General features: G+C 43.1%; 1 protein-coding gene across 1 annotated transcript in view; it reads left to right on the top strand.

Annotated features, from left to right (window-relative positions):
- LOC124144255 overlaps positions 1 to 25,400 on the top strand; it is a 59,672-nt gene that overhangs the window by 15,108 nt on the left and 19,164 nt on the right. Inside the window, exons 2-9 of the mRNA XM_046513581.2 lie at positions 2,540 to 2,623; positions 13,360 to 13,641; positions 14,182 to 14,272; positions 15,078 to 16,720; positions 17,904 to 18,101; positions 19,236 to 19,382; positions 20,172 to 20,372; positions 21,437 to 21,601. Coding sequence (XP_046369537.2) covers positions 2,572 to 2,623; positions 13,360 to 13,641; positions 14,182 to 14,272; positions 15,078 to 16,720; positions 17,904 to 18,101; positions 19,236 to 19,382; positions 20,172 to 20,372; positions 21,437 to 21,601 — 2,779 coding nt within the window. The 5' untranslated portion in view covers positions 2,540 to 2,571. The remainder of the gene's footprint in view (positions 1 to 2,539; positions 2,624 to 13,359; positions 13,642 to 14,181; positions 14,273 to 15,077; positions 16,721 to 17,903; positions 18,102 to 19,235; positions 19,383 to 20,171; positions 20,373 to 21,436; positions 21,602 to 25,400) is intronic.

Genomic DNA, 25,400 nt, shown 5'->3' with positions numbered 1-25,400 from the left:
AAAAATTCTAAGAAAACTTCACATTCTTCTTCTGCAGAGGCAATATGTCCAAAACACCGTACACACACATAGCCAAGTCCTATTTGGGGGACACGGGTGGCCCAGTCGCCTAAGGCGACGCGATTCGCACTGCAGAGTTGCGTCCCTTGGGCACGCCAGAAACCTATGATTGTGGGTTCGAATCCCGGTTCGCCCCGATTATGTTTCTAGGTTTGTCAGCACCATACCCATGCTCGTGGGTTTCACCGAAGTGGTAAACGTCTGAGACCTGCATCACTTCTGGCTTTCCTCCCACATTAAGCTGACACGCCGTGATATAACTGGAATACTGTTTAAAGCGGTGTTAAACCCAACTCACTCACTCACCAAGTCCTCTTTGAGGTCGTGAGCTCAGGTCAAGTCATTATAGATTCATGGGTCAGTAATCTGCAACCTAGTGGATGACTCAGAGCATCCGACACATTTACGCGACAGTTGCAAAAAAGCCACCACGACATCACAGCCTGGCGGCGTCAGTTCTTCAGAAGTGTCTCGGCTTGCAGCGGTTTATGACCAAGAGCGATAGAAGGGCATCAGAAATGCATACCTGGTGTTCGCTACCTCCCCGAGGGCTTCCCCGAGGAATGACACTGGAAGTTGGTTCTCGTGTGTTCATACGTCAATACATAGATGTTATTACATTGTGTATATGTGTTATAGATACAAGTTGTTTACATTGTGTATATCTGTAATATATCTATGTTATTTACATGATGTCATACATCTATGTTGTCTTCAATCTCTCTCTCTCTCTCTCTCTCTCTCTCTCTCTCTCTCTCTCTCTCTCTCTCTCTCTATCTATCTATCTCTCTCTCTCTACATGTATACATATATATTTACATATATATATATATATATATATACTGAACCGCAAAAGAAACGTCACCCCAAGTTACATTGCATGAAAAGTTGTCATTTAACTATCTGGGTAATTTTTGTCTAAGTTTCTAAAATTTAACATAACTTTGTCCGGAAAAATGAATTTGATTTAAAAAAAACAAAGCAGATGACAATAAAACCGATCGCGGCCATGGTAATGCACATGCGTTCCCCCATTTCTTGCCCTATAAAAATCCACCCAGATCGGATAACATTCATTCGTTATTGAATAGCTACCACATGCCAAGATTGACAAGAAATCAGCGACACCAAGCCCTTGGACGATTGCAAGCTGGACAAACCGCCCGGCAAGTAGCCAATGCATTTCAAGTCCACGTAAGGACCACATACAGGCTCCAGCAACGGTACCAGACACCCAACACTACAGATGACCGACCACGTAGTGGAAGACCAAGGGTCACCACCCGACGTCAGGATCGTCAGATTGTGCGACAGCATCTTCAAGATCGCTTTGTTACTGCTGCGGAAACTGCTCGACAGACCATGGGGACACACCTGGGACACAGCAACACATGCGGACACCGTGCGTCGACGATTGACGAGCAGATACCTCCACTGTCAGAGGCCATACCGAGGACCCATTCTGACGCCGGGACCGTCTTCAGTGGGCAACACAGCACCAATATTGGCGCCACCAGTAGTGGAAAAGAATCCTCTTCTCAGACGAGAGCCGTTACTGTATCTCAACAGCAGATTTGAGAGAGAGTCTGGCGACGCCGTGGGGAACTTTATTCGGATGCTTGTGTTGTTGAGAGAGACTCGTGGGCTGGTCCGAGCATCATGGTGTGGGGTGGAATTGGTCTTGCACAGACGGTCGGCCCCGTGGTCTTCCAGAACATCGGTCCAGGGAGAGGCAACAGTGTCACAGCAGTTCCGTACATTGATAAAGTCTTGAGACCACACGCCATACCTCATTTGTAACGTCGCCGCAACCACGAGTTTCTGCATGATAACGCCCGTGCGAGACTTCCTCCAGCAGAATGGCATCAGAACCATGCAGTGGCCTGCCCTCAACCCCGATTTAAATCCCATTGAGCAACTTTCGGACGAGATTCAATGACGGCTGAATGACGTCCGACCAAGGCCGACAACTGCATAACATCTTTGTTGACTGTACTCTCTGTCTGTCTGTCTGTCTGTCTGTCTGTCTGTCTGTCTCTCACGAGCCGGAGGCTCCTAACGAGGGACGCATAAATCCCAATGTACCCCGAGTGATCCTGCTACAACAATTGTATCTTATCGACATGTTTTAATGTGACATTGTAAAAGTATTAACACAAATTCAAAATTCATTGAGCTGAGGTTAACTTGTGGTATGTCACGTGATTTCCATTGACACGGGAAAAGCGTGCGGCTTTTTGCATTGAACGGTGGTATAAGGGTCATTTTATACTGCCTCTCAGAACGTGCAGCCTGCATTGCCCCGCTGAGAAATTTATTTCCCCCTAAGGCGGGTTATATATATATATATATATATATATATATATACATACACACACACACACTGTGTATATATGTTGTCTACAATGTTTATATAAGATTATGTGCTATAAACTATTTACATTGTGTGTGTAATATGTTGTTAACGTCTGTATTGCAGGTGAGTGACATGAGTCTTCTCTCCACGAAGGTATGCTGCACTCTACAGCGCTAGAAACCGCGGCCCTCCTCCTCCAGATCCTTGGTGAGTGATGACGGGGCGCAACGCCTTGACAGGAATAAAAATAAACCAGCTTATAATTTAAACTTTAATTTGATGGCAGCATATTTGCAAGGTATGGGGGCCTGTAGAAACAACAGGTATAAATCTACAACTCATGTAATGCCGTCTTAACTGAACAGCTAGAACTACATTGATATCATCATCACATACTGTTTTGGAGGAATGTAAAGTTCTCATTTAACAATGCAAATGGAACATATTTGTCCCTTAGTGGTTTCAGGGTCAAACCATCCTAGTGCATGTCGGCTACAATGGGTGGGGTGGTTACAATTGGTAACCAGACTGATTGCGCGCCATCCTGCCCGACGGTGTTGACCATTGTTACTTGTTTACTGACCGACACTATTACTTACAGTTGGTTGGTTGGTTTGTTGTTTAACGCCGCACTCAGCAATATTCCTGCTATATGACAGCGGTCTGTAAATAATCGAGTCTGGACCAGACAATCCAGTGATAAATATCATAGCATCGATCCAAGCATTTGGGATCGATGACATGCATCAACCAAGTCAGCGAGCCTGACCACCCGATCCCGTTAGTCGCCTTTTACGACAAGCATAGTCACCTTTTACGGCAAGCATGGGTTGCTGAAGACCTATTCACCCGGATCTTCACGGGTCCTATTACTTACAGGTCACTAAGATATAGGTATTAGCTGTACAACAACAGTCACTGATTCCTCACTTTGCATCCTAATTTGATCACGAGGCAATAGTCAGATCCCACTGTCTGTAGCCTAGAGGACACCAGTCCCCCTAGTAAGGCGCTTCCTACTGTACGACGGCCTGACCAAAACTAATTATTCTTTATTATGATTAATATATACATAATATATCTAATTGATAAAAGCAACAAAACCTTTCCATATCTCTATATCAAGCAGAGTCTGCTGTACGATTCCGACTTTATCATGAGCATGTGCTTATGAATCAGTATCAAATAGTGATGATACCAGGCGTACGTGAAAAGGTGAGCGTATCCTGCCCTACCGGTGGTACCGTCACAAACACATGCAAAGACAAGTCAAATGTTCACCTGAAAAAACACGGAAACATATGGTACATGTCAATTTTTTTTGTCACTGATGCGTCAGATTTGGAAATGTAACACACGTAAAACGCAACCTCTAATGGTTTTTTTTAAAATGATGATTCAGACATAACCGGCCACTCTCGATATTCATCACTGACCTGTCAAAATAGTTTAGGTTGTAATTACTCGTAATGGACACCGCTCTATCACGCTGACATGAATAGATATAACATATTCGTATAATCAAATAACTAGGCCCTTCCTGGATACTTGGAATAAAAACGTTTGACGTGATGCGCATATTGTCAATCATTCATTCTCCAATCAGAGCCAAGAGGCATGACCATACCCCAGTAACGACATGTTGCGATGGCGGAAGTACGTTACACAGCTGCCTGGAGCATGACGAGTTTATGAAATTGCATGTACTGCATAACGACTGTCAGCGTTAAGATGTGACGTCGGATCAACGCTGTTTCAGGTGCTTCTGGTCGAGCACAAAAAACACCAGCATGTTATCAAATATCGCAGATTCAGTGGACACGAGGGTGTTGTAAATGGCATTCGGTATCAACGACAATGACATTATTCATCCAGCTATAAACTGATTTATCCTCACTTTGCAGCCACATTGCAGGGGATTAACAGTTACCGTCTTTCTATAAACACAGGGGTCATGTCACAAAGCGCACACAGTAGGTAGAGAGTGAACAGTGACCAGTAAATAAGTACAATGAGATCCAGGCAAAATGGCAAATGCACCGTTGAGTCACCACGCACAACCGTGGTGTCAAACTGAGGAGGTGAGGTGAGGTGAAATGGGGTTTAACGTCGCGTCCAAGATTATTGCACTTATATAGCGACGTGCATGTACGTGTGTGTGTTTGTGTGGCTGCTTGTACTAGTCCGGACTGATGCCGATTTATAGTGCTAGCTCACTGAGATACCATGCCGCAGTTTAACATGAATACCCCACTCAGACACAGTATACTGACTCCGAGCCGACCAGTCCTTGTTTTAGCCCCTTAATGCCGAGCGCCAGACAGTACCATCTTTTAACGTCTTTTGGTATGAAGCGGCCGGGGATCGAACCCCGGACCTTCCGCTCTCCGGGCGGATGCTCTACCACTAGACGGTCAAACTGAGTAGGTCCCTGTAAACTAAACTGTTTCAGGAGACATTAAAAATAATTTTTCATCTCCGACCGAGCTAAATATGATCCGACATTTAGAAAAAATGTGCATGCTAAATTTGGGTACGGTCCCGCATTACAGAAGTTTTGCTTGAAATTTAACTTCAAGTAGAAGGTGGTAACTTGAACATATATTTTAATTTCTAAAAAAAATACTTTCTACTTCTTTCTTTCTACAAACATAAAGTAAATTATTTCGAAGTAATTGCACTATCATAATAAAACAAACTTCTACCAATTTGTTTTTAAAATATAATGGCAAATGATATACTGCTTGAAGTGGCCTCTCAAGACGAGGCCTCCTGTTAGGGTTCTGTGTGGGGGAGGGGCGGACGTCTCATTATCCATATGTTTCCTGCATATTATGCAAAGCATACACCATCACCCAAGTCACGTTGCTTTTTGCGTGACCAACCGGCAAATGGTGCAATAAAATACAAACAATTAGCACATACAACTGTGGTTGACGTTAACATTAAGTATGGCCTGCCGTGTCAGTGCCAGGGGATCACAATGAAATAGACGTATGGGGTTGCACCTCAAGTATGAATATAGACAGTTAGTGTAGTTCACATTAGTGGAATCCAAGTATTGTGACAACCCTTTGATCCACAAACATACTGGGAACCTCAACACTGGGAGCCTTAATACTGGGAACCTTAATACTGCGAACTTTAATACTGGGAACTTTAATACTTGGGACTTTAATACTGGAACCTCAATACTGTGAACCTTAATATTGGGAAACTCAATACTGGGAACCTCAATACTAGATACCTTAATCCTGGAAACTTTAATACTGGAAGCTCAGTACTGGAAACCTTAATACTGGGAACCTCAATACCTCAAGTATGAATATAGACAGTTAGTGTAGTTCACATTAGCGGAATCCAAGTATTGTGACAACCCTTTGATCCACAAAAAAACTCGAAACCTTAATATCGGCGACCTTAATACTGGCAACTTTAATACTGGAGACCTTCATACTTGGAACTTTAATCCTGCAACCTCAATACTAGAAACCGTAATACTGGGAACTTTAATACTGGGAACCTTAACACTGGGACTCTAATACTTGGAACTTTAATACTGGAAACCTTAATACCGGGGACCTTAATACTGGAACCTCAATACTGGAAACATCAATACTGGGAACCTTAATATTTACAAGCAGATACTGTAAAAATGAGTCATTAATCAAGTATAGCTATCCATATAATAAAGACTAGTATAATACCCGTTATTCAATATAAACTTTATGAAGCAGGTATTATACTTGTCTTGTTCTTGTTTATTACTTAACGCTGCACTTAGCAATATTCCAGCTATATGACGGCGGTCTGAAGATAATCGAGTTTGGACCAAATAATCCAGTGGTTAATATCATGAGCATCAATCCACGCAATTGGGATCGATGACATGCATCAACCAAGTCAGCGAGCCTGACCACCCGATCCCGTTAGTCGCCTCTTACGACTAGCATAGTAACCTTTTAAGGTAAGCATGGATTACTGAAGACCTATTCTATCCCGAATCTTCACGGGTCAGCAGGTACTATAAAACCCTATAGTCAAGGCAACTACGAGAAACGCGTTAAGGCAGATCTGGACATATACGGGGAAAACGACTTAGAATATGTTGACTGAAACCTGGTTAATAAAGACAAATACTAGAAACCCGTTAATCCAGACAAAAATTGGAAATCCCTTTAATCCGGAATACTGAAAAAAACGACAAAATAATGTATAGTCCAACCCGATTTCTCAACGATACAAAAACCCGACATAAAACAAGTACAGAGAAATCTCTTTCTTCCAGACAAATAGTTGACGTTCGCGTCATTCATTATGATGTATATCCAGACAGAACGGCCGAAGTCAGCAATACAGTATGAAAACCGACAGCGTGGATCTACATGCTTCATAACCAGTAAATCTGTCCCCGGGTACCGGTGATGGATCGGGTTTACCCTGCCCAAGTGATGTCTGTAGATGGCGACCATCACTCTGTCACAATCACGCCTCTTGCTGTCACCATCAAAGAAGAATAGAGCCTGTCTTGGGGCAATGTGAAACACAGATGTACGTAGACGTTGTAAACAGTGGGCTTTGTGGGACTAGGAGGACGGCGCTGGTAGCGCCTCGAGTGATTCCGCGTCAGTGGATTGTCTGGTCCAGAGTCGCGATCACTTGATTGTCTGGTCCAGAGTCGCGATCACTTGATTGTCTGGTCCAGAGTCGCGAGTTTAGTCACCGCCGTCGCTTGGCAGAAGTTTTGCTGGGTGCGGCGTTTGGCAATAAGACACTTAGTAAACATCTAGTAAACACTTATTCTTTACATTCGTCACCACTCGCCCCTTTCCGTAACCTGCAAAAAGACTCGTCCCCCTATCGATGAATGTTATGTGCCAAAATATGACAAACCAATGAGAATGCGCGTATGATTTCAAGTACTTCGTCAAAGAATCCCTCACAAATAAGTTTTAATTTTACATATGTCTTGCATCTAAAAATATACTTCAGACACAGTTAAATGTGTTCAATTATACTGTATAATTCCGCACGCCCCGGTGTGATTTAAATTGCATCTGAAATAAATATAATATATGGGCAAATAAATGTGAACCATTACGCAACGAGTTGACCATTGTTTTAGGTATGCCCGTTTGCGTTAAGACGGAACCCGGTCGCAAAAACGGACACGAGAGGGGCACGAGTCTCTATTCGGCTTGTCCCGGAATAACACGAGTTGGTCACGAATGTTATTCTTTCATGCACATTGTGTGAGGGGCTGCTTCCAGTAGATCCCGACGCTTTCCCTTTTCGCGAACTGCTAGATTCTTTTCAGTGACCCGTTCATATAATTTTATCATTACAGTAAACTACGGTTATAACGACTCAAAAGGGCCACTAATTTTAGTTCGTTATAACCGTAGGTCGTTATAAGCATATGTACAGCATATATAAAGGTGTTGCCGGGACAAAAAAGTTCGTCCTATCCGTCAGTTCGCTATAAGCGTGTTTGTTATAAACGTAGTTTACTGTACTTTGCCTTTTACGCCCAATGGAATCTGTTTCGGTAGATAATCGCGACTGTTTATCATCTGGCGACGACTTTCTATATGTTCCGTGTGTATACCGGTATGGTGTAAGAAGGTCTCTTACCGTGTGCTAAAAAGGATAATAGGACCGTTGGTGGTAAACCAGTTCGCAGTGGGATTAACACTTCGAGCTTAACAACGGGCGTTACGTAATATCATACGTCTGTAAGTCAGATGCAATGTCCTGAAAAAAAATCTTTAAGATATTTAGATTTCGACACATCGTCTGTGTCACCGTACCCACGATTGTTTGTTTAAGCTAATATACGCATTTCAATACCTGTGACAAAGATTCACGGATATGCATAGGTTTGGGAATGGCATGGGAATGCGGTGCACATTTATGCGGTTTTCCTGTTTTCATTCGATGACAGTTGACAAGTTGCATGTTTTTCGCTACGTGCTTTGAATGTTTGTGTGGAGTTAAACAATCACGTACAGTCTAATGGCGAGAGAGTGAAAATCGCTGGACAATATACTAAACAACAGCTGTAAGATGATGTGGGTAGATATGCATGGATGGTAAGGTGATTTTGGTAGATATGTATGGATAGGAAGGTGATGTGGGTAGATATGTATGGATAGTAAGGTGATGTGGGTAGATATGTCGGTTCATATGCATGGATAGTAAGGTGATGTGGGTAGATATGTATGGATAGGAAGGTGATGTGGGTAGATATGTATGGATAGTAAGGTGATGTGGGTAGATATGTCGGTTCATATGCATGGATAGTAAGGTGATGTGGGTAGATATGTATGGATAGGAAGGTGATGTGGGTAGATATGTATGGATAGGAAGGTGATGTGGGTAGATATGTATGGGTAGTAAGGTGATGTGGGTAGATATGTATGGGTAGTAAGGTGATGTGGGTAGATATGTATGGGTAGTAAGGTGATGTGGGTAGACATGTATGGGTAGTAAGGTGATGTGGGTAGATATGTATGGGTAGGAAGGTGATGTGGGTAGATATGTATGGATAGGAAGGTGATGTGGGTAGATATGTATGGATAGTAAGGTGATGTGGATAGATATATCGGTTCATATGCATGGATAGTAAGGTGATGTGGGTAGATATGTATGGATAGGAAGGTGATGTGGGTAGATATGTATGGATAGGAAGGTGATGTGGGTAGATATGTATGGGTAGTAAGGTGATGTTGGTAGATATGTATGGGTAGTAAGGTGATGTGGGTAGATATGTATGGATAGTAAGGTGATGTGGGCAGATATGTATGGGTAGGAAGGTGATGTGGGTAGATATGTATGGATGGTAAGGTGATGTGGGTAGATATGTAGGGGTAGTAAGGTGATGTGGGTAGATATGTATGGATAGTAAGGTGATGTGGGTAGATATGTATGGATAGTAAGGTGATGTGGGTAGATATGCATTGGTGGTAAGGTGATGTGGATGGATATGTATAGATAGTAAAGTGATGTGGGTAGAAATGTATGGATAGTAAGGTGATGTGGGTAGATATGCATGGATAGTAAGGTGATGTGGATAGATATGTATGGATGGTTACAATGAAGCAGTCATGCGGACAAGATTGATAGTAATTATCCAATAGATGGTTTTAAGAATATACATGTATAGGAGTGACGAACAGGTTGAAACGTGAGGTGACAGAAACTTCGAGGCTCGCCCCTCTCCATACATGTTATATTTATGACAAAATATTTCAAGTAACAACGTAATAAATGTTTAAAACTACATCGCTATTTGTAGACAACAATTATAGGGGCTAGGATTTGGGTTGGTTGTCGGTAGGAATTCAAGTCCACCTCTAGTTACTGGCACAATAGTAATTAGACAGCACCAACATATCAAATTAAAACCTACACAGAAATCTATTTTATAGCCCCAGATACCTTCTTGTCGCTAATGTATATAAATCATGCACAAATCAGTCAGTTAATGGCCACCGCCGCGGGTGTTAAATGGCGATGCAGCTGTGTCTGAGGGGCCTTGTCACTAGCCAGGGCATATTGTACATGGATAATTAGATTAGAATATAATTTTATCATAGTCGTTGTTAATTCATTCGACTTGAGAAAGAAAATACAACTATGATGTAATGATTTAGATACTTTATGTAATTACATTTCACATACAAAAGTAGAGCTTTTTTTTGCTTTGAAGATTAAGTAAACTCTTACTATACGCTTTTCTAATGTGATACTTTAGAATCTTGCAGTCTGATTTGTATCAAGCCGATAAAATGAAATCATTTGGTTATTTCCAAACCTTCATTATTTAGTTCACTATGGATATGTAACGCGTTGGTCTTGTTTTAATTTATGACATGGTTTTAAACACGTTATTTTCTGCGAAGATTGCTGACCGACAACCCTGTTAGCCTCGGTGTGGTGTTGTACCCCGTGACACTGATGCATGCGCTAGCATGTGCACTCCATGACATTAGTAACGCTGTGAGGTGTGGGCTGTGGAGGGGACCTCATCACCACCTGATGGATCACTCTCTCTCTCTCTCTGTCACTCTCTCTGTGTCTCTGTGTGTGTGTCTCGCTCTCTCTATCTCTCTCTCTGTGTGTCTGTACCTGGGTTCACATTCCTGGGTCCACATTCCTGGGTTCACATTCCTGGGTCCACATTCCTGGGTTCACATTCCTGGGTCCACATTCCTTGGTTCACATTCCTGGGTCCCTGGGTCCACATTCCTGGGTTCACATTCCTGGGTTCACATTCCTGGGTCCACATTCCTGGTTTCACATTCCTGGGTCCACATTCCTGGGTTCACATTCCTGGATCCACATTCCTGGGTTCACATTCCTGGGTCCACATTCCTGGGTTCACTTTCCTGGGTTCACATTCCTGGGTTCACATTCCTGGATCGAAATTCCTGGGTCCACATTCCTGGGTTCACATTCCTGGGTCCACATTCCTGGGTCCACATTCTTGGGTCCACATTCCTGGGTTCACATTCATAATATAGAAGTCACGTTATTCAAGTGCAATATTCACAGTATTCATATTTTACCACACTCTTGAAGACACAGTATTCAAATATCAGTATGAAAGTCACAGTATTGAAACATGGAGTTTTAGAACATGAACATGAATACATGAACATGGCACATGAACACAAGAACACATGATACTGGTAACAAGTGTGTTGAACAACCTCTATGTAACAGATGGTACTGTTGAACCACCTATATGTTGTCACATAATAATTCAGGTCAGAGGCTGATTTTAGACAATATTCATTTGGTTGTATTTACTATAAAAAAATATGGTTAACTGGGTTCTTTTTTGGCCACAAGATGCAGAAATTCTGTGATATGCTGTAAAACAGACTATGAATGTTGAATAGAACTATTGAGTATATGTTGTTTCTTGGTACCCTCTGGAAGCATTGTGACTCAACAAACACATTCTTGTGAATGTGGAAATGTATTTTTTGAATATGTTGAAGGGACTGTGTAGTCACGTGGAAAATATTATTAAAAAAGTGTGTGTAACACTTTAATGGCTGCTTCTCGTCCCTTCTCATTTTTATGTATTCATTAAAGGAGTTGTCATCCATAAAACAGTTTCATGTGTGCGTGAGACTCTCACAGTCGTTGTCCTACGATGACATATTCATTTGAAAGTGTCGCTGTTTTTTCGTGTGTTTTTTTTATGGTTTTCCGTTTTGTGGATTTCCACATGTAGCATTTTCGTCGTCACCCAACAACGCCCCACACTCGCCCAATGACGTTTCACTCTCACCCAACAACGCCCCATTCTCGGCTCAGAACGCCCCGTCCTTACCCAACAACGCCCCCTACTCACCCAACAACGCCCAACACTCACCAAACAACTTCCCACTCTCGGCTCATAACGCCCCGTCCTTACCCAACAACGCCATAAACTCACCGAGTGACGTGTCACACTCACCCAATAACGTCCCGTCCTCACCAAACAACGCCCCACACACCCAGTGACGTTTCAAACTCACCCCATAACGCCCCGTCCTCACCCAACAACGCCCCACACACCCAGTGACGTTTCACTCTCAGCCCATAACGCCCCCTACTCACCCAACAACGCCATATACTCACCGAGTGACGTGTCACACTCACCCAATAACGTCCCGTCCTCACCAAACAACGCCCCACACACCCAGTGACGTTTCACACTCACCCCATAACGCCCCCTACTCACCAAACAACGCCCCACACACCCAGTGACGTTTCACACTCAGCCCATAACGCCCCCTACTCACCCAACAACGCCCAACACACCCAGTGACGTTTCACACTCACCCCATAACGCCCCGTCCTCACCCAACAACGCCATATACTCACCGAGTGACGTTTCACTCTCACCCCATAACGCCCCGTCCTCACCCAACAACGCCCCAAACACCCAGTGACGTTTCACTCTCACCCCATAACGCCCCGTCCTCATCCAACAACGCCCCAAACACCCAGTGACGTTTCACTCTCACCCCATAACGCCCCGTCCTCACCCAACAACGCTACACACACCCAGTGACGTTTCACTCTCACCCCATAACGCCCCGTCCTCACCCAACAACGCCCCAAACACCCAGGGACGTTTCACTCTCACCCCATAACGCCCCGTCCTCACCCAACAACGCCCCAAACACCCAGGGACGTTTCACTCTCACCCCATAACGCCCCGTCCTCACCCAACAACGCCCCAAACACCCAGGGACGTTTCACTCTCACCCCATAACGCCCCGTCCTCACCCAACAACGCTACACACACCCAGCAGCGACCCACTCTCAAATAACAAGGTCCCATCCTCACCCCATCCCCGGCTTTCGAACCCGACAGAACAGGGTTGTCGAAGAGGAGTCTGATAGTGTTTGATCTCATCTGAGATATTAAACAGCTAAAAAGTTGAAACTATGAGTATGACAGCTCCTTGATTGACGTCTTCCGACACAACGAGCTGGTTTGTCTCCTCGCATGAGAAATGTTACCACGCTATCCTTGATATGTCAGTCAATACTCACAATTGACTCTTTAGGGACAATTTTCACTTTATCTTCAGACATGTGTGGGCGTTTTTTTGTCATAACCTGACAAATCTGTGTTTTATCCTAAAACACCCTAAGGCAGTAAGGTCAGAATGTACCTAACGTTTTCAGATGACTCATCTTGAGACGTTCTTTTGATACTTTGTTTATTGTTCCTGTCATATAATGTCAGGATAAAAACTCAACATAGTATTAGTTAAACCCCAGATATAGCTTATCCTGGCCCAGTGTCAGTAATCAGTTAATACCTAACTTATATCACGTGTCAACATGCCTCCACAAACAACGTGTTCCCACAATTTCGTATGAATCTACACACATTATTTGTATGAATATTATTATGTTTTGCTTCTTTCCAGCGAGCATCACCCCGTTACAAGCCGTGCCGAGATTTTCCCCTCCCCCCAAGCGGGTAGTTCAGCAGCAGGTGCCCGTTATATGCAGGGATGGGTGGACCCCAGCTGTGGCAGAGAATCTAGACGGTGGACCTTCTGCATATATTTGCATACAGACAAACAGAAAGTCGTTACCATGGAAACAGTCACGTGATATCTGCAGGTCCAATGAAGCGTTTTTATTAAAGCTTGACAAGCGTGTGAGGATTGGCTCCCAGACTTTGGAAGAATTCATTACTGACCAAAGTACGTGGCTAAAAATATTTAAAAAACTATAAATTGAAAAAAAAAGTCATAATGTATTAATCATAAGATGTTAATGCACTGGATTATAAGTGTTGTTTGGTGTTGAGCCGTGAGTGAGTGTGTTGGGTTTTACAGTATTCAAGTTATGTCAAGACGAGTCAGTTTGATGTGGGAGGAAAGCCCGAAGTGATGATGGTCTTATATATATAGTGACTGAGTGAGTTGGGTTTAACGCCGCTTTGAACAGTATTCCGGTTATATCACGGCGTGTAAGCTTCAAGTGATGCAGGTCTTAGACGTTTACCACTTTGGTGAAACCCACGAGCACGGGTATGGTGCTGACAAAACTAGAAACATAATCGGGGCGAACCGGGAATTCGAACCTGCAATCATAGGTTTCTGGCGTGTCCAAGGGACGCAACTCTGCACAGCGAATTAGGCGACTGGGCCAGCAATGCCCCCTCATTATCGTATTGCCCATCTCCGCACTGAAAGCACCTGGGTTTTTTCATGAAACGTACGTATATTTCCTTTGGATAGATTTGAACACCTTCTGGACGGGTCTACATGAAGAAGAGACAAAGTTTGTCTGGGATGAACTGAATCCGTCACTAGTACATTCATATGCTGGGTATGTACATTGTTCCATTTGAGATATACAAACTATTTATTACAAAGTCAAACAAACGATATGCCCTTTGTGTAGCTACAATAACGAAGGAAGGTTTTGTTGTGTGATCGTACAAGATCATGTTATGTTAAATTGGAGGACCTTATTTCCCAGGTCTCGCTGCACATCGTTTTAGCGATCTAGCTCCCCTATACTTATGTGTGTGTGTGTTGTGTTATGTTATGTTCTGGAATGGTACGGTACAGGCGGCCTATTGACAAAGCCTCGATACACTAGGTTGACTGACGCCGTGCAGGTCCCCGATTTCAGACTGAAAAACCCCTTTTGCCAAGTATCGTAGAGTTATCAAAACATGCATTTCGGGTGATAGAGGTACCGAACGCTTGGTCGGTCGTTCGAGATAGGACCCCACACTCGCAATAACTTGCATGATGGCATGCCGATTTAGCCTATATCTGGATATAAGCTGCGTGTCATCTAGCGTGTCCAGCTGACTCGTCCTGTCACGGAATATTTTCTTCCTGGAAGGTGTTAGGGTTGATTGCTTTTCTCTATCGAGAAGCCCGAGCAATAGGTAGGACGCCATGATGGATACCTAAGACAGGTTTACGACAGGTCAGACCCTGTCTTATTTTTTGTCTTAAACTTAAGATAGCTTAGCGCTAAGACAGCTTCGAGAATAGACTTAACTAAGACGTTTTTCGCTACGACATATTTACGCCAATCTTAGCGCTAAGACAGCTTCGTGAATAGGCCGCCAGTATGTTACCTAGCGTTACCTTACGTTACGTTAAATATGTTTCAGCCCCCATGCAGGTTATGGCAAAATCAAACGAGGTTGGCGATGGAACACGGACTCATTTGATGACGTCACTGGAAAGTGTGGAGTTATCTCCCTTAACCATACACTGTCGAGACGGAAGAGGGCGAGCAATAGCGATTACGATGACTACATGCTAGCACATCATAATGTCGACCTTGACCTTCCTGACTCGGCACCATCTGGTTTCCGTTACCCTGGCCTTCATCGCCCCCCAGCCACTGACCCCAGCAGCAAAGAGCTGTTACCATTCTTCCTTGACGGTCTGAACAACGGCGACATTGATCAGTTCCTAGTGACCGATGCTCCCAACTTGACCACCGTCACAGACAGTTCAAGCGAAGAGGACAGCAATGACTCGGAAGATGCTCAGAGAGTGAAAAGGAGTACTATGACAAAGATTGATGTGACTGAATTTCCCCGGTCATCTGATGATGACCAGGCAGACACGACAACGTCAACGACAGTTAAACCGAGTACAGATACGTCATCAACCAAAACAACAGATGTGACGACAACGACCCCCTCCACTACATCTACATCCTCTGTACCAACTACTGAACACACGGCAAGCGGACAGTTCACAAGCACTGAGGTTACCGCTGGGTCAACGTCGCTTCCAAACCACATCAACACGACATCGACCGTCACTGCATCTAAAGCCTTTCCTACGTCAACGACTACGACTACTGAGTTACCTTTGCTACCCACGTCATCATCGTCACAGACGACTTCATCTTCAACAGAAACGCCTTCGGTTCAAACAACCACCACGACGTCAACAACAACTACATCGGGGACTTCATCGGCTTTCTCCTCGTCATCATCCGTTAAACCATCTACACACCTACCATCAACTACATCACAACCATCTATTCCGCGGTCAACTTTCCAAACGCCACCTACAGCAGTGACACCCTCAACACAACCATCAACTGTAAAAACTACAGCGTCCTCGAAAATGCCGACAACATCAACTACCCAGACTCCATCGACTACAACACTCGAGACAATGCAAAATATCGAAATAACCCGGGATGCAGTTCACTCCGCCACACCTTTCCCTCTCGGCACGAGTGACGTAACCCTCCCTTCATCTCCAGCAGCAGCATCAATAACATCAACTATAGCAGCAACATCAACATCAACCACGGCAGCAACAACAACTACAGCAGCAACATCAACAACATCAACCACGGCAGCAACAACAACATCAACTACAGCAGCAACATCAACAACATCAACCACAGCAGCAACAACATCAACAGCTACAGCCGCAACATTAACTACGGCAGCAGCAACATCAACATCAACTACAGTAAAATCTTCTGGAACCATTACAACAGAAACTGAAAAAGTAACGCCACCCACAACAAACGGTTTCTCTAAGACTGAAACAACCACTACACTTCCCCCTTCACCCTCGCCACCTCCAACAACAACAACAACATCGACCACAACAAGTGCTCCAGTGACACCTGAGACGCTTATGGGACACACTGAAAGATTAACATCCAGCGTTGGACGTCCGCCGGCTGGTCAGGCGGTCCAGTACATGAGCATGGACGTCTGTGACAGCCCACACTCCTCCGTCTGCTACTCCGAGCCCATCAACGCCCTCCAGCAAGGTCAGTACATGGAAACCAGACGCTTCATATTTACAGGACTAGCAAGGTCAAGGGTGTATCTGGACATCTGTCTTTGTCAGATGCACCGTACAGGGTCATTGGCGAGTTCGCCAGTGTTCGCTGGTAAGGGCGTTAGGTTTTACATGATCTTGTTTTCCTAAAGGGGAACCAGGTCAAGGTCAGTTTACGGTCCTTGCATTTCTCTAATCAGGCCATTCAAACAACACATTACCTGTCAGTTTACATACTGTTAGTCACCACAGATTACCGTTATTTCTTAACGCCTGACCCAGATCATGATTTAACCGATCTTTTAATATTAGAAGATAATCAATATGAGATCACTAAAAACAAAATCAAGAACGAAGTGTGGTTTATTTAAGAAATAAACGACGAATGGGTTTTTTTAATTGTACAATAAAACTGTAGGGAGAAAAAACTATTCTTTATTTTCATCATCCTGAAGTGTTATATTGTACGATAAACAGCGATCTTATATGAGATATCAACATTATTTACAGCCTTGTTAAATATGATGATAAATGTACAAGCTTTAAAAGTATTCCCCGTATTGTAATAATGATGACTCCGTGAATAGAATCCGACCTTGGCAATGTCCATTTTATGCACAGATGTATATTTGTCCCATAGTCTCACAATTTTCACGTCTGTTACCTGCACCTCTTGTCCCAATACCGATTGGCATATATATCTCTTCCGCTTTTGGATGCAATCGTTCGGCCATCGCGTTTATCTGCGATGCCCAGCCTATACTAAAGCGGAACAACTCACCAGACACTCCCCTCTCACAAATACCGTAGTCCAATATACGACGTCATCAAGTTGCGAGCGATAAACCACCATTCGCTCTTCATTGTTCTTTGCGATTTTTCGCGTAGCTGTCTTATATAAGAGGGACGGTCGGGTAGCCCAGTGGTTAAAGTGTTCGCTAATCAATCCGAAGACCCGGGTTCGATTCCCGACATGGGTACAATGTTTAAAGCCCATTTCTGGTGTCCTCCGCCGTGATATTGCTGGAAAATTGCTAAAAACGGCGTAAAATCATACTCGCCCACTCACTCATATAAGATAATAGTTTCTTCCAATTATTGATGTAATTGTGTTATTTTGGAACATTCTGAATTTTAAATTTGAGACTCACAGTACAGAACAACTTTTTCAGTATCTTTCTGTGGATTTGGCTGGGTTGGACATCCCTTTGTCGACAAATGCTACAAGGTGCTGACCTTTCCACTGAATCACTTCCGGGCCAAGGCGAGCTGTATTGACGAGGGTGGGACAATGGCGGCCATTGATTCAGATTTCTATGGCAACCTGACCGGTCTGGCCTATATCCAACTACGGAACAAGAATACTGCAGGTAAAGTCCTTAGCCGTCAGCAGGTTGTGTATGGGTATTTGCACGGGTTGAAATAGACATACAAATACTTATCTAAATACTTTCACCTACTGCTTAAATAATATCATTAATTAAGAAGATACCTTAATACTTCATAATGTAAGTGTATATAACTATATATATCCACATACATGTATTACTATATATATTAGGGGGCACGGGTGGCCCAGTCGTCTAAGGCGCCACAATTCGCTCTGCAGAGTTGCGTCCCTTGGACACGCCAGAAACCTATGATCATTGGTTCGAATCCCGGTTCGCCCCGATTATGTTTCTAGGTTTGTCAGCACCATCCCCGTGCTCGTGGGTTTCACCGAAGTGGAAAACGTCTGAGACCTGCATCACTTCGGACTTACCTCCCACATTAAGTTGACACGCCGCGATATAACTGTAATACTGTTAAAAGCGGCGTTAAACCCAACTCACTCACTGTATATATACAATCTCATTAAAATCAGATCTTAGTTCTCGCTACCGCTAAACGAAGATCTGAGGACATCCCATTACGGGTCACGTCAGACCGACGATGCGCGAACTTTGACCGACCAATGGAATGACAAGAAGTCGACATTAGCCAATCAGAAGGCAGCTTTCTCGTGTTTTACGGCACTAATTTCATATTGGCGACTACGCTTCGAAGCATATTTTGACAAATTCTCGATATTAAAAATTTGAAACCTGAACAAAAGGACATTCTGGAGTGGCTAATAGATGGTCTAGATTGTATGGATTCAGTCGTTAAGCCCGTAACTATCCTTCGGAATACTCGTATTAAAGTTTTCGAGGTTGCATGATCAGAAATCACATTCCGACTGTCACTTTCATGATCTGGTAAGCGACGGTCTCATTGGTCGGATGTAAGGTCGTTCTGACGTGACCTCCAATGGGATGTCTTCAGATCTTTGTTTAGCGGTAGCGAGAACTAAGATCTGATTTTAATGAGATTGTATATATATATATATATATATATAAGGCAGAGGGGCGTGTGGCGGGGGGACTTGCAGGCAGATGTGCTACACCCTTGACCCATCATACCCCTCATCACCCAAACACCCTTTGGGTCCACTTCTACTATGATATCACTGTTTGTATGTGTAGTTCCCCCTAGAGTGTGGGTGGACGTCAACGGGCGGGACAAGATCACCCTCACCGGCGGATGCCCCGCCCTTCACCATCTTGACGTCGTTCAGCTGGCGTGTGAGAAGCTCATGTTCAGTGTGTGCGAGAAACCAGCCTCTGTCAGAAGTAAGTTTTGCAACAAATCATGTGGTGTATAACCCGCCCCTATTTTAGGAACTGCATTGTGTGTTGTCTTCAACTAATTATTTTGTAATGTTAATCCTGCTGTATGAAGAGTAAACATTGGAAAAAAACCGTCAGCTGAAATGCTTTATTGTAAAGACTTGTGTTGGTGACCTTTAGGACGTTTTAGCCAAATAATTTCCACTGATATACACTACTGCCTAGAAGTTCATTCCCCTTACACGCATGGGCACCGCGTTACGCAACCCGTGTGCACCCCGTAGGTCACTCGTGTGGAACCCGTCCGCCACGCGTGTGATACCCGTGTGCACATATGTGTACATTCTCACTGAATTATCCTTTAATTCCTGTTATCTATATATTATGTTATCTAACATGGGAAATATTTCAATTAACAAGGATTCTATTTATCTGTTTCTGGGATAATTTGCACCAGAAGGAACACGTGTAGTTATCAGCGGTACAATAATTGCACAAGTGGGTCCTGGTCTTAAGTGGTGTTGTGGCGATTTAAACTGCCGGGGAAAAAGTTTTCACGTGAAAATTGTGACGTTATCGAAACGTTACTAGGCTGAAAACAGTCGCAAACGTAAAGACAGATCACAACTATCATACTCATACTAAATACATCACCATCGATTAACCATTTCTTGTTAGTTTCTTTTTAAAAATGTGCGAAAGAATATATGTACACAAAAGTAATATATAATAAGTAATAAGTAATAAGTAATAAGTAATTCTCTGAGTGCTTAATTTTCTTTTCTGTTGTAGGTTTTGATAATCCTATATCATCGTCCCTCATGAACCAGAAAAAGTTGCTGCGCATGCTCTCCACGCAGCAGCAGTCAATTATTTGCCCTGTCCAAACCTCCACGCCAGAAGAGCACGTCCTGTGGTTCAAAGATGGCGTCCGCGTCCAAACCTCCTCAGATGTCCATCTACAACAAACCTTCAACAATGTTCCAATTCAACGTAAGGTGTTATATTGGAAACTTTTTCAAGAAAACTATTTAGCTCTTGATAGGGATACTGTTCCAAAACCCAGAGCTGACGCCGATGGTGAATATGCCTCAGTTCCTCAGGCAGTATCGAATAATATTCATATGACAACATATCCAAGCAATCCGTCACATTTAGTCCTGTTCCACAGGACGCCCAGGTTATCCCTATTCTTTGTAACATACAGCTTAAACTTATGCGATGATCCAAATCATGTTATATGATGAGTGAGTGACTGGGTGAGTGAATATGTTTTGACGTCGCAGTTAGCAATATTCCAGCAATATCACTGCGGGGGACACCAGAAATGGGCTTCACACATTGTCGGGAATCGAACCCGGGTGTTCGGCGTGACGAGCGAACGCTTTAACCACTAGGCTACCACACCGCCCCTGTTATATGACGATCAAACTGCAGTATATACAGGAGCTCGTTTCACAATGCGATTTCAGCGTTGTGACTGTCTGAAGTCTATATTAAAGTATGGGAGTTACCTTCATCATTGCGCAAAGTCTCTTCCTGGAGACCGCCTCCGTGGTCTTGTGGTAGAGCGTCCGCCCGGAGAGCGGAAGGTCCAGGGTTCGATCCCGGGCCGCGTCATACAAAAAGACGTTAAAAGATTGTACTTGTTGTTACCCTGTCTGGCGCTCGGCATTAAGGGGCTAAAACAAGGACTGGTCGGCTCGGAGTCAGTATACTGTGTCTGAGTGGGATATTCATGTTAAACTGCGGCATGGTATCTCAGTGAGCTAGCACTATAAATCGGCATCAGTCCGGACTAGTACAAGCAGCCACACACACACATACACGTGCATGCACGTCGCTATATAAGTGCAATAATCTTGGACGCGACGTTAAACCCAATTTCACCTCACCTCACCTCTTCCTGGAACGAGCGCCACCTGTTGGAGAACATCAGTTGCAACAATCAAATAGTCCCATTTCTCATGTCCTTGCATAAAGAGGGGGTTTATCCTAACATCGGTTTTTATCTATATTTGTTGAAATAAATATATAAAATGTTTGTGACATTTCAGAGAGAGCCAGGACCCTACATCTGGGTCTGCCCCTGCTGCGGCGCCTGAGTGAGAGTGGAGGAGTGATGCACCCCTCCCGTCTCCAGGGCAACTACTGGTGCGAAGTGTGGAAACTCAACCCCCTGCGAAAGGTCAAGTCGGCCAAGTTCCTGGTCGTCTTCACAGGTAACTGCTGCTCTACAATGTATACTAGTATCGTCACTGCTACTTCTAACACTGTTCTACTACTATTTGCATCAATTACGCTATCACTACCACCCCCATTACCACTGCAATGCTGCTACCATCACCTCTACCACCACTACCAAGACAACCAGCATCACCACCACTACTATTACTACTACCACTATTAATAGTACTACTGCCATCACTACCACCTCTACTACTATTACGATTGCTACTGCCATCACTACCACCTCCACTACTATTAATATTACTACTGCCATCATTTCCACCTCTACTATTATTAATATAACTACTGCCATCACTACCACCTCCACTACTATTAATATAACTACTGCTATCTCTACCACCTCTACTATTATTAATAGTACTACTGCCATCACTACCACCTCTACTGTTATTAATATTACTACTGCCATCACTACCACTTCTACTACTATTACGATTGCTACTATTGATATTACTACTGCCATCACTACCACCTCTACTACTATTAATATTACTACTGCCATCACTACCGACTCCACTACTATTAATATTACTACTGCCATCACTACCACCTCTACTATTATTGATATTACTACTGCCATCACTACCACCTCTACTACTATTACGATTGCTATTATTAATAGTACTACTGCCATCACTACCACCTCTACTACTATTACGATTGCTACTATTAATATTACTACTGCCATCACTACCACCTCTACTACTATTACGATTGCTGCTATTAATATTACTACTGCCATCACTACCACCTCTACTACTATTACGATTGCTACTATTAATAGTACTACTGCCATCACTACCACCTCTACTACTATTAATATTACTACTGCCATCACTACCACCTCTACTATTATTGATATTACTACTGCCATCACTACCACCTCTACTACTATTACGATTGCTACTATTAATAGTACTACTGCCATCACTACCACCTCCACTACTATTACGATTGCTACTATTAATAGTACTACTGCCATCACTACCACCTCTACTACTATTACGATTGCTACTATTAATAGTACTACTGCCATCACTACAACCTCTACTACTATTAATATTACTACTTCCATCACTACCACCTCTACTATTATTGATATTACTACTGCCATCACTACCACCTCTACTACTATTACGATTGCTATTATTAATAGTACTACTGCCATCACTACCACCTCTACTACTATTACGATTGCTACTATTAATATTACTACTGCCATCACTACCACCTCTACTACTATTACGATTGCTGCTATTAATATTACTACTGCCATCACTACCACCTCTACTACTATTACGATTGCTACTATTAATAGTACTACTGCCATCACTACCACCTCTACTACTATTAATATTACTACTGCCATCACTACCACCTCTACTATTATTGATATTACTACTGCCATCACTACCACCTCTACTACTATTACGATTGCTACTATTAATAGTACTACTGCCATCACTACCACCTCCACTACTATTACGATTGCTACTATTAATAGTACTACTGCCATCACTACCACCTCTACTACTATTACGATTGCTACTATTAATAGTACTACTGCCATCACTACCACCTCTACTACTATTACGATTGCTACTATTAATAGTACTACTGCCATCACTACAACCTCTACTACTATTAATATTTCTACTGCCATCACTACCACCTCTACTATTATTGATATTACTACTGCCATCACTACCACCTCTACTACTATTACGATTGCTACTATTAATAGTACTACTGCCATCACTACCACCTCTACTACTATTACGATTGCTACTATTAATAGTACTACTGCCATCACTACAACCTCTACTACTATTAATATTACTACTGCCATCACTACCACCTCTACTATTATTGATATTACTACTGCCATCACTACCACCTCTACTACTATTACGATTGCTATTATTAATAGTACTACTGCCATCACTACCACCTCTACTACTATTACGATTGCTACTATTAATATTACTACTGCCATCACTACCACCTCTACTACTATTACGATTGCTGCTATTAATATTACTACTGCCATCACTACCACCTCTACTACTATTACGATTGCTACTATTAATAGTACTACTGCCATCACTACCACCTCTACTACTATTAATATTACTACTGCCATCACTACCACCTCTACTATTATTGATATTACTACTGCCATCACTACCACCTCTACTACTATTACGATTGCTACTATTAATAGTACTACTGCCATCACTACCACCTCCACTACTATTACGATTGCTACTATTAATAGTACTACTGCCATCACTACCACCTCTACTACTATTACGATTGCTACTATTAATATTACTACTGCCATCACTACCACTTCTACTACTATTACGATTGCTACTATTAATATTACTACTGCCATCACTACCACCTCTACTACTATTACGATTGCTACTATTAATAGTACTACTGCCATCACTACCACCTCTACTACTATTAATATTACTACTGCCATCACTACCACCTCTACTATTATTGATATTACTACTGCCATCACTACCACCTCTACTACTATTACGATTGCTACTATTAATAGTACTACTGCCATCACTACCACCTCTACTACTATTACGATTGCTACTATTAATATTACTACTGCCATCACTACCACCTCTGCTACTATTACGATTGCTACTATTAATATTACTACTGCCATCACTACCACCTCTACTACTATTACGATTGCTACTATTAATATTACTACTGCCATCACTACCACCTCTACTACTATTACGATTGCTACTATTAATATTACTACTGCCATCACTACCACCTCTTCTATGAGCACTACCACCGCTTCTTCCATCCGTCTGTCCGAAATATTTTCGAGTTGTCTTCTATTGAACACCAACTGATTACCCACAAATCGAGATCTGTGATGCAGCTGACTTTGGTGGCCGACTTTTGTAAAATATCGAGTCTGCCGACCTTTGTTAAAGATCGAGTTGGCCGACTTTTGTAAAAGATCGAGTTGGCCGACCTTTGTTAAAGATCGAGTTGGCCGACCTTTGTTAAAGATCGAGTTGGTCGACGTTTGTGTAAGATCATGTTGGCCGACCTTTGTTAAAGATCGAGTTGGCTGACTTTTGTATAAGATCGAGTTGGCCGACTTTTGTATAAGATCGATTTGGCCGACTTTTGTTAAAGATCGAGTTGGCCGACCTTTGTAAAAGATCGAGTTGGCCGACCTTTGTAAAAGATCGAGTTGGCCGACCTTTGTTAAAGATCGAGTTGGCCGACTTTTGTTAAAGATCGAGTTGGCCGACCTTTGTAAAAGATCGAGTTGGCCGACCTTTGTAAAAGATCGAGTTGGCCGACCTTTGTTAAAGATCGAGTTGGCCGACCTTTGTTAAAGATCGAGTTGGCCGACCTTTGTTAAAGATCGAGTTGGCCGACCTTTGTTAAAGATCGAGTTGGCCGACCTTTGTTAAAGATCGAGTTGACCGACCTTTATTAAAGATCGAGTTGACCGTCCTTTGTTAAAGATCGAGTTGACCGACCTTTGTTAAAGATCGAGTTGGCCGACCTTTGTTAAAGATCGAGTTGGCCGACCTTTGTTAAAGATCGAGTTGGCCGACCTTTGTTAAAGATCGAGTTGACCGTCCTTTGTTAAAGATCGAGTTGACCGACCTTTGTAAAAGATCGAGTTGGCCGACCTTTGTTAAAGATCGAGTTGGCCGACCTTTGTTAAAGAACGAGTTGGCCGACCTTTGTTAAAGATCGAGTTGGCCGACC

This window comes from Haliotis rufescens, unplaced genomic scaffold (genome assembly GCF_023055435.1).
Source record: "Haliotis rufescens isolate VD_foot unplaced genomic scaffold, xgHalRufe1.0.p SCAF_16, whole genome shotgun sequence".
NCBI lineage: Eukaryota > Metazoa > Mollusca > Gastropoda > Lepetellida > Haliotidae > Haliotis > Haliotis rufescens.
This window is presented reverse-complemented; position numbering and strand designations above follow the sequence as displayed.